Here is an 11,092-nt window from a genome sequence, read left to right on the forward strand (position 1 = left end):
AAGCCTAGACATTATAAGTTGGACTTATGAACGAGCTCTCGGATCAGATTTAGGGGACGGACTGTTTTTGGTCATGGGCATGACCATTTCAAAGAAATTGCTGACTTTAGTTTTGCTATATAGAGGCGCTAAACATGATTCTCTTTTTAATTTACAGTATTATCATTATTATTATTATTTAAATAGATATTATCAGGGAAGACATTTATTTTAGACTTTAACCAGTTCCTAAGAGTAGACTCGACCATTTTCTACAAATGTCAAACAGTTAACAGTTAAATGTTATAAAATATGTGCAATTGTGTTATTATGTAGATCAGGTGCAATGCTGTACAATACAACAGATATTAGTTTGATAAAAACCCCACGTCCTATTCTATGTTTTTTTATTTTTTATTTTGGTTTCGTGTCATCCTTATGATTTCTGATTATGTCCTATCGGACCTTTCCAGTCTCATATTTTTTTTATGTCTGTACGTCTGATCTAAATAATACTACACCAGTACCGGACACAGACAGACACTCTACAAGTCACATCACACTTTCTCTTTGCTCCAGTACTAGTGTGGTTGGAAGTGAAGCGTCTGCAGAAGGAACTGAACTGCTTATGATCTTATTCTGTGGAAATGTCCCTCACCCAGGTGGCACTGTCCCTGCGTATTAATGCCTGGATTCTGGACGAATGCTGAAGTGTGTACGGTGATGCTCACTGCTCAGATCAAGACGGTCTCGGATTCTCCGGTATCGAACATGCTGTAGAACTGCACAGACAGCACTGAGAAGTCAGTATTTTAAATATAAAACGTTACCACAGGAGTAGAAATGTCATGCCTGGGACTCATGAGTTACTGACTGTTCCAACAGGGGGCGCTGTGAACAGTCTCACACTGTAAACTCACTGCAGAACAAGACTAGACTGTTTTTCTCTCTCTCTCTCTCTCTCCGAGTAAACAGTTGAGCCTGATGATTGGGGTGATTATTAAGTGAAACCAGTTTATTTGACATTACATTAGAGCTGGTTTTGGCGCGTCTATGAGGACGATCGGTCTCACCTGGAGCTGAGGAACACAGAGGATGGGAAGGTAAACATCTGAGATTGTGCTTTAATAAAACGATACATACAACATCATTTATCTAAGAGTATTTACTATATTAATCTGGTTTTTAGATAATAATCCAGCATCACCGCCTGGACATAATGATTACAGAATGAGTTCATCACCGACATCAGGCCTCGTTTATCGCTCTTTAATAAAGTTACGTGTAAATGTTTCTTTTACCTATACCGAAAAAAAATTGCACATGATTTACAAAAGTTCTAGAAACTACAAGTGTGTAATGTACAAAAAAGTTTGCATATAGCCCCGCCCACAAAACTCCATAAAAGGTCAAGTGCACAGACAGTTCAGAGCATAAAATGAGAGTTCAGGGTGAAGGCTGCAAAACTACAGGGGAAGTTATTCCATTTCATGTTTCATGTTATTTTATCATCGTCATCAGCCTGAAAACTCCTTTCCAATGATATAAAACTTTACATTTTTATTTGTCATGTATAGTATGATAATCTGTGAAATGCTTATATGACTGTTTGTGACCTAAAAATGGAAAGAGAGCATAGAATAGGATTAGCAGATTAATCTCTGCAGTATATTCCAGATATAATCTATGCAAGAATATGATGTACGTTTGATCTGATCAAGGTTTACATTAATAATCAGTAAATGTAAATCTACACACTTAGGGATGGGAATTATCAGGGATGACGCAGTACGATATCATCACGTCTGGGCCGTTTTGATCTGTACTGCGATTCTGTAACTATCACAATATCCAGATAAATAAATATCCAAAAATAAATGGGAAAATAATGTCCTCCTACCACACTGGACGCTGTGCTGTCTGCCAATGTGAGAATAGTTTGAGTGCGCCACCTGTAGAGTTTTAGAGGGACTGCAACATTTTCCCACCTTGTTTGAAAAATAGGTTCACAATGACATGAGGCTTTTTTCTCCCTCTAGATTATTTTCCTATAATGGAATCGGCTCAGCTGGGTTGTTGCAGAGACCCTCCACACACTCCTGCTCACTCACAGGTAAAGGTTCATCAGGTTCATCCTGTCTGTGGCTTGGAGCAACTGAACACTGGAACAAGCGACGAGACGACAAAAACATCTTACTGATTATGATGAGTTACTGTAGGGCCTGTACGAGGAACATCAAGGAACTCTGTAGTGATCTTCATCCACCAGCCTGTGCAAGCAGCTGTCTAACTCCTTTTATTAAAGTTATTGTCAGAAGCTGTAGTTTTTAGGCCATGCATTACACTTTAGAAAGGAAAGGCCTTAAGAGACATCATTACTTGGGGGTGTCCCTACACTAGGGTGTGAAAAAAAAACTCTCCCCATCTCTAAAAACATAACAAGTTGTCTACATATTTTTTTGGGGAACCGCAGACTGCTATTGTTTAGAAATCTGATTTATAAGGAACGACTAAGAAGAAGAATATAAATTATTCCTTACATGAAAAGACGTATAAAGTCTGCTGATTTACTTGCTAATTAATATTTTTCTTTTTTGTTATCAGCTGTGTGAGGACGTGCAGACAGGAAGTCGGAAATCAGGCTCTGAGAGTGATGTCAGACTGGTGGACCATCAGAAACGTATAATAAAGGAAGAACCTGATGATGAAGGCTACCTCTGTAAAGTAACATTGCACATTACAGTCCAGACTGATCCTCAGGATAATTTACTACCAAACAGATGTTACAGCTGTTACTTTCTTACTGTATGAATCTGACTGATGGATTCTCAGGTGTATGGACATCAACGTCTACGGGAGACGTCACTCCTGTGGAGGAACAGAAGCTTGTGATGAAAGAAGAATCTGAGGATGAAGGCTATCGCTGTAAGAGAGCAAGGTGTTTCAGTGTCCAGTCTCGAACTTTATAAAATGAACTTCTGACTGACTAATAAACGTTTCCTGCATTCTCTTCTCACAGTTTTAAATGTAAATGATGGAATTTCAGGTGAAGGAGCATCAAGCTTTTTGGGCCGCAGCACCCCTGATGATGGAGGTGAGCGTATAAAAGAGGAAGATCCTGATGAAGAAGGTGACATCAGTACAGCCACAGTCTGGGGTAATGCCGTCACTGTAATGCTCACCACATGTGTGTGTGGATGGAAAAGCTATGAGTTCATTGTTAAACATAACTCTGGTTTTTACTGTCGATTCTTTCCCAAGTGTTTAATTGATCTCCATCAATTTCTTTTCCAACTACATTTCTTCCACACAGTTCAGCTTTATCTCTCCAGGTTTTAATAATGTGTTGATGGGTTTTCAACCCAGTTACAGTAATTTTAAATCTCAGTATTTGTTTTCTTTGCTTGATGCAGTCCAATAGTTTGTCCCTTCTGAAACGCCGACTTTGTTAGGCCAGACAGAGTGTTTCATAGAGCATTAAATCTCTATTTATAGCCCTTTTAATATAATTTTGTTTTATAAAGCCAAAAATGCATCTTGTTTTGCTCGTCCATATCGATCACAGCAATACTATGTAGTCATGGGCCTTAAACACGTGGAAGTGGGCAGATAGCTCTTCTCTTACACCAACAGTTAATATTGGTGAGCATCAGTTTTACAAAATTGCTTTATGTTTTTTACTGCTTGACTATCACACATCCGATCTTCGCTTGTTTGTCATGTGACCGTTATATTTGCATGGGCGTGTACACAAGATCAGCCTTGTCTCTGTTCAATTATTTATATAGCCATGTATGGTGTGTTAATCTTTAAATAGCTTATTAACCTTTAGTTTCTACAAATTTCTTTCTTTCCTTCACTCCAGAAATGAATGATGGCCAGGTCCAAGTCTTTTCATGCTCCTGGTGCTCTCTTTCCTGCACATCTCAAATTTACCTCCACAAACACGTCAGACAATGGCATTACGAGGAACATGAGAGACTCATAAAACCAGGAGAAGTTATCCATGAGAACCAGTCCATGAGAAGCTCAAGTCCTGACCACATGATCTCTGGTAGTCTAAACAGTATTCCTTCTTTAGACCAAACTCAGAAAGCAGTCTATCCCTGCTCCGTGTGCGGGAAGAGTTTCTCCCAGCAGAGTAACCTCCAGCGGCATCAGCGCATTCACACAGGAGAGAAACCACATAACTGCTCAGAGTGCGGGAAGACCTTTGCCCACAAGTGTAACCTGCAACGACACCAGCGCATCCACACAGGAGAGAAGAAATACCAGTGCTCCGAGTGTGGGAAGAGTTTTGCCCAACAGAGCTATCTCCAACAGCACCAGATCATTCACACAGGAGAGAAACCCTATCACTGCTCGGAGTGCGGGAAGAGTTTTATTCGACAGAGCGATCTCCAGCAACACCAAGTCATTCACACGGGAGAAAAGCCACATCACTGCTCGGAGTGCGGGAAGAGTTTTATTCGACAGAGTCATCTCATCCGACACCAGCGGATTCACACGGGGGAGAAGCCGTACCAGTGCTCGGAGTGCGGGAAGAGCTTTGCACAGCAGAGTTATCTCCAACAGCACCAGCGAGTTCACACGGGAGAGAAACCGTACCGCTGCGCGCAGTGTGGCAAGAGCTTTATCCGTCACGGTAACCTCCAAGACCATCAGCTCATCCACATACAAGTCAAGCCGTATTGCTGCTCGGAGTGCGGCAAGAGTTTTATTCGCCAGAGTGAACTCCAAACACATCAGCGCATTCACACCGGAGAGAAGCCGTACCGCTGCTCCGAGTGCGGGAAGCGTTTTAGAGGCAAGAGGCATCTCAAAGCACATCAAGCCATTCACACGGGGGACAAGCCTTGTTATTGCTCAGGGTGTAGCAAGAGTTTTCATCGACAGAGTGATCTCCAAAACCATCTCTGTCTTCACACAGAAGAGAAGTCGTACCACTGCTTTACACTGTGGGAAGAGTTTTATTCGACTGAGTGTTCATGAGTGTTCTGGGGAACTCCCACAAGAATCCCGCATCACTGCTCACATTTACAACACAGTTATTCCTTTAGACTATTTATGTCTTTTTGATACTTCTGTTCTTTAGATGTATTTAAGCTATTTACAGTAAGTGTGCTGACATGTAACCATCGGCTTCTGCTGCATGAAATCCACATCATAGCGTGATTTGTTCGGAGCATGTACGTTCAATCTCTGTATATTTGTATGTGTATCTATTTTATAATATTCATGTGAACATATGTATATTATACTGTATATACAGTACCGGTCAAAAGTTTGGACACACCTAATTTAATGTTTTTGTTCAGTGATTTATTTTCTACATTCTAGAACAATACAGAAGATTTAAAAACAATGAAACAACACATGACTTTATTTAATTAAGTAACAATAATAACGGTTGTTATTATAAGACATGAAGGTCGGCTGTTCTGGATCAGTTCTTACAAGAACAGTATCGTGTCGAGTGCGTTTGTAAAACCCATCAAGCTCCATGATAAAACTGTCTCTCATGAAGACCTTCCCAGGAGAATGAGACCAAAACTGAGCTCTGCTGCAGAGGAGAAGTTCATTTAGAGTCACCAGCCTCAGAAATCACCAATTAACCACCAGCACCTCAGATTAGAGCCGTTATGAAGCTTTACAGAGCAGAAGTAGCAGATATACATCTCAATATCAACTGTTCAGAGGAGATTATTGTGTATTTCTAATGCCTCATGACCATGTAGTTAGAAAGGGTGTCCAAAATTATCACACCCTTTTAAGTTTTCTACATTCCTTGTCCTTCATCTTTCTACACACAATCCTCCAAATAACAAATAACAAAGTAAAAACAGGTGTAATTTATACATTTTTAAATATAAAATATAATATAAATATTTTTGTTAGCAGAATTGATCAAGCTCGACCAGGTAGAAGGGGCGGGGCCAGTGCAGAGTTTCAGGTCTCTCCAGAGATGCTCTACTGGGTTCAGGTCCAGACTTGGGCCAGGCCATTCCACGACTTTCACATAGGTTTATTGAAGCCACTTTTGTGTTTTCTTGACGTTATAATTTTGGGTAATGCTCTTGATGAAGTGTAAACCTTCCTTATAGCCTGAGATCCTGAGCAGTCTAAAGAAAGTTTACACTCAGGCTAATCTTTATTTTATCTGCATGAATTTTCCCTCTATTCCTTCTATTCTGACTAATCTCTCAGTTGCAGTCTCAGAAACACACCCACACAGCATGATGCTGCACCACCGTGCCTGACTGTAGGGAACGGTTTAAAAGGTGATGAGCAGTGCCTGATTTCCTGGTTCCATATACTGTAGTTCATCTTTGTGTCATCAGACAAAAAGATTTTGTTTCTCATGGTCTGAGAGTCTTCAGGTGTTTTTTGGCTGTGATCTGCCTTTCCCATTCTTGGTTGTCTCTCTGACTAAGGCTCCTTATCCCTTTTTACTCAGTTTGTCTGGGAGAACACATCTGTGTAGACTGTGGGTTTCTTCCAAATCTCTTCTATTTGAGAATGATGGATGGATATCATGTTCCTGGGTGCTTTCAATGCTTCAGATAGTTTCTTGTATCCTTCTACAGAAAATGTGGAAAACTTAAACGGGTCTGAAAACTTTTTGTCAGTACTGTATATACACTCACCTAAAGGATTATTAGGAACACCATACTAATATGGTGTTTGACCTTCTTTCGCCTTCAGAACTGCTTTAATTCTACATGGCATGAATTCAACAAGGTGCTGAAAGCATTCTTTAGAAATGTTGGCCCATATTGATAGGATAGCATCTTGCAGTTGATTTGTGGGATGCACATCCAGGGCACGAAGCTCCCATTTCACCACATCCCAAAGATGCATGGTGGTCATAAAGGGATGGACATGGTCAGAAACAATGCTCAGGTAGCCCGTGGCATTTAAACGATGCCCAATTGGCACTAAGGGGCCTAAAGTGTGCCAAGAAAACATCCCCCACACCATTACACCACCACCACCAGCCTGCACAGTGGTAACAAGGCATGATAGATCCATGTTCTCATTCTGTTTACGCCAAATTCTGACTCTACCATTTGAATGTCTCAACAGAAATCGAGACTCATCAGACCAGGCAACATTTTTCCAGTCTTCAACTGTCCAATTTTGGTGAGCCCGTGCAAATTGTAGCCTCTTTTTCCTATTTGTAGTGGAGATGAGTGGTACCCGGTGGGGTCTTATGCTGTTGTAGCCCATCCGCCTCAAGGTTGTGCATGTTGTGGCTTCACAAATGCTTTGCTGCAGACCTCGGTTGTAACAAGTGGTTATTTCAGTCAAAGTTGCTCTTCTAACAGCTTGAATCAGTCGGCCCATTCTCCTCTGACCTCTAGCATCAACAAGGCATTTTCACCCACAGGACTGCCGCAGACTGAATGTTTTTCCCTTTTCACACCATTCTTTGTAAACCCTAGAGATGGTTGTGTGTGAAAATCCCAGTAACTGAGCAGATTGTGAAATACTCAGACCGGCCCATCTGGCACCAACAACCATGCCACGCTCAACATTGCTTAAATCACCTTTCTTTCCCATTCTGACATTCAGTTTGGAGTTCAGGAGATTGTCTTGACCAGGACCACACCCCTAAATGCATTGAAGCAACTGCCATGTGATTGGTTGATTAGATAATTGCATTAATGAGAAATGGAACAGGTGTTCCTAATAATCCTTTAGGTGAGTGTATGTATTTATATTTATATTATTAATGACTGTTGTGTTATAACAAGCCGAGTGCTGTAGATTCATCCAGTTAATCACTTACAGTCATGGCATGTGACTTCATTGACTGACATCCACTACTGTACATAACCTCCCATAGCATAATGCTGTGGCCTGAAATAAAGTTCACCCTATTTCAGGTTCAAGTTCATATGTATGAACTGGTAAAAAACATAGAAACACTTGAACTTTCAGGTATATGAGGTAGTCTGATCGGTTTCTTCCCTGTTTTTGGAACGACTGCAAATCAGCATGGCCTTTTCTCTAGTTTTTAGATAAGATTATCAGTGTTAGCTTCTAATATACAGACACACTGCTGGTTGTATTATTGTACAGTTACATTCACACAACAATTAGTTTAAACCAAGTAATCTGAGTGGTGGATTTGCTGATATTCAGCACAACAGCACTCCCTCTTGTGTGATATTGCTTAATTATAACATGGCCCCTTCTGAACAGGAAAAGAACACAAATATAAATCTCTAATGCAGCAATGTGTGGTGGTGCTATTATTATTATTATTATTATTATTAGTAGTAGTAGTAGTCGTGGTGATGATGGCGGCAGCAGGACTTATATTCGTCCGGGCTCCAAAGATGATGAAACTTGTTCAGAATTTTCTACTCATATATTATTATATGTGCTGTATATCATGAAGTAACTTGTTCAGTGTGTATATTTGAAAGATGAGCTCCACTTTTCTCACAGGTCCATATCTCATGAACCCTACAATGAAAATATTCTATCCTTGGGTGTTTTATCCCTGCTCATGATCATTTATAATATACTAAACATACATCTGTATGGTTGATTTTTAGATAATTTTGCATTTTGCCGAAACATTTTGAAATTTGAGAAGAATATGGCCACCAAAGGTTAATCAATTGTTCTGAGGTGAAGGGTTTTTACATGCAAAGCTTTAAATCAGAGTGCTTAAATGGATTCCCATAAAATTTAAAAAGCCTATACAGTGCAAGATTTTGCAAAACACTGGTCATATGCAAAGGTTGGGGTATGATTATACATAGGGGTGGTTCAGATAACTCTCTCAGGAAGTCATACTGGTCTTGGTAGAGTGCATATGTGCTTTCACCTGGCACTTAACAGGGGTATCGATTGACTTATTGTCATGATATTTGAACGTTGGGCTCCTACAGATAAGGGGTCATCTGCACATTCCAGAACTGCTTGTCAAACTGTCCAGAATTAAAGTTCTTCATCACTCAACTTGGACTAGTCCTGTCCAGCAGCTACGCCAACCTCCTCTTAACGGGCCAGGAAGGCATTTTGAAGTATGAATGTTTGTGGCGGACTCAGTTCTTCCTATTCTTTAGAATCTGTTCCTAGGAAAATAAAATCTGATTTTATTATAGGAAGTCTCAGAGTTTGAGATTAAGACCACAGAATGAGTACTGGCAGTTGGGTTTGAAGCACATGTCTAAAGCCTAGTCACAAATGAGGACAGTGATTTTAGGTAAAAAAAATAATGACTGGGGAAAAGGGATGTGGTAACTCTAACTAAACAAGAAGGTGTGATAAACATTACTAAACTGAACACTTTCTATCTTAATGTATGCTACAGACATTAGTAGTGAATACCACATCAATATATTTCCATAAGTTTTGTTGACAATTCACACCTTATAGACTGAAACTACTCTTTATTAGACCCTCAGCCACTTACAAGAAATTCAATTCAATTCAGTTTCATTTATAGAAATGTGAAAAACTATTTGCCCCCTTCCTGATTTCTTATTCTTTTGCATGTTTGTCACACAAAATGTTTCTGATCATCAAACACATTTAACTATTAGTCAAAGATAACACAAGTAAACACAGAATGCAGTTTTTAAATGATGGTTTTTATCATTTAGGGAGAAAAAAAATCCAAATCTACATGGCCCTGTGTGAAAAAGTAATTGCCCCCTGAACCTAATAACTGGTTGGGCCACCCTTAGCAGCAATAACTGCAATCAAGCGTTTGAGATAACTTGCAACAAGTCTTTTACAGCGCTATCGAGGAATTTTGGCCCACTCATCTTTGCAGAATTGTTGTAATTCAGCTTTATTTGAGGGTTTTCTAGCATGAACCACCTTTTTAAGGTCATGCCACAACATCTCAATAGGATTCAGGTCAGGACTTTGACTAGGCCACTCCAAAGTCTTCATTTTGTTTTTCTTCAGCCATTCAGAGGTGGATTTGCTGGTGTGTTTTGGGTCATTGTCCTGCTGCAGCACCCAAGATCGCTTCAGCTTGAGTTGACGAACAGATGGCCGGACATTCTCCTTCAGGATTTTTTGGTAGACAGTAGAATTCATGGTTCCATCTATCACAGCAAGCCTTCCAGGTCCTGAAGCAGCAAAACAACCCCAGACCATCACACTACCACCACCATATTTTACTGTTGGTATGATGTTCTTTTTCTGAAATGCTGTGTTACTTTTACGCCAGATGTAACGGGACACGCACCTTCTAAAAAGTTCAACTTTTGTCTCGTCGGTCCACAAGGTATTTTCCCAAAAGCCTTGGCAATCATTGAGATGTTTTTTAGCAAAATTGAGACGAGCCTTAATGTTCTTTTTGCTTAAAAGTGGTTTGCGCCTTGGAAATCTGCCATGCAGGCCGTTTTTGCCCAGTCTCTTTCTTATGGTGGAGTCGTGAACACTGACCCTAATTGAGGCAAGTGAGGCCTGCAGTTCTTTAGATGTTGTCCTGGGGTCTTTCGTGGCCTCTCGGATGAGTTGTCTCTGAGCTCTTGGGGTAATTTTGGTCGGCCGGCCACTCCTGGGAAGGTTCACCACTGTTCCATGTTTTTGCCATTTGTGGATAATGGCTCTCACTGTGGTTCGCTGGAGTCCCAAAGCATTAGAAATGGCTTTATAACCTTTACCAGAGTGATAGATCTCAATTACTTTTGTTCTCATTTGTTCCTGAATTTCTTTGGATCTTGGCATGATGTCTAGCTTTTGAGGTGCTTTTGGTCTACTTCTCTGTGTCAGGTAGCTCCTATTTAAGTGATTTCTTGATTAAAACAGGTGTGGCAGTAATCAGGCCTGGGGGTGACTACAGAAATTGAACTCAGGTGTGATAAACCACAGTTAAGTTATTTTTTTAACAAGGTTGCAATCACTTTTTCACACAGGGCCATGTAGATTTGAAGTTTTTTTTCCCCTTAATAACGTAAACCTTCATTTAAAAACTGCATTTTGTGTTCAATTATGTTATCTTTGACTAATAGTTAACGGTTTTTGATGAGCAGAAACATTTAAGTGTGACAAACATGCAAAAGAATAAGAAATCAGGAAGGGGGCAAATAGTTTTTCACACCACTGTATAGAGCCTTTAACAATAGTCATTGTAAAA

At 40.2% G+C, this 11,092-nt stretch overlaps 1 protein-coding gene across 4 annotated transcripts; it reads left to right on the top strand.

Moving 5' to 3' along the window:
* Positions 1–949: 949 nt before the first annotated feature.
* On the top strand, positions 950–8,285 carry LOC128514792 (zinc finger protein 501-like). 4 transcript variants are annotated; one of them, XM_053488663.1, is made up of 7 exons: positions 950–1,082; positions 1,169–1,256; positions 2,019–2,092; positions 2,584–2,698; positions 2,812–2,904; positions 3,026–3,136; positions 3,845–8,285. In XM_053488663.1, exons 3-7 carry the CDS (start codon positions 2,033–2,035, stop codon positions 4,969–4,971), a joined length of 1,506 nt encoding a protein of 501 aa, XP_053344638.1. In that variant the 5' UTR covers positions 950–1,082; positions 1,169–1,256; positions 2,019–2,032; the 3' UTR covers positions 4,972–8,285. The 4 variants fall into 4 exon arrangements, with proteins under 4 accessions (XP_053344638.1, XP_053344637.1, XP_053344639.1 ...); XM_053488662.1 differs by lacking the exon at positions 1,169–1,256; XM_053488664.1 differs by lacking the exons at positions 950–1,082; positions 1,169–1,256 and having other exon boundaries at positions 2,059–2,092; positions 2,584–2,703.
* Positions 8,286–11,092: the final 2,807 nt, after the last annotated feature.

This window comes from Clarias gariepinus, chromosome 27 (genome assembly GCF_024256425.1).
Source record: "Clarias gariepinus isolate MV-2021 ecotype Netherlands chromosome 27, CGAR_prim_01v2, whole genome shotgun sequence".
Taxonomy (NCBI): Eukaryota; Metazoa; Chordata; class Actinopteri; order Siluriformes; family Clariidae; genus Clarias; species Clarias gariepinus.

Excerpts from the sequence above, each read along its gene's own strand:
- LOC128514792 (XM_053488663.1), top strand. The coding sequence starts at position 2,033 with ATGGAATCGGCTCAGCTGGGTTGTTGCAGAGACCCTCCACACACTCCT. Across the intron at positions 2,093-2,583 it reads ACACTCCTGCTCACTCACAG|CTGTGTGAGGACGTGCAGAC; the intron begins GTAAAGGTTCAT and ends TTTTGTTATCAG. Across the intron at positions 3,137-3,844 it reads CAGTACAGCCACAGTCTGGG|AAATGAATGATGGCCAGGTC; the intron begins GTAATGCCGTCA and ends CCTTCACTCCAG.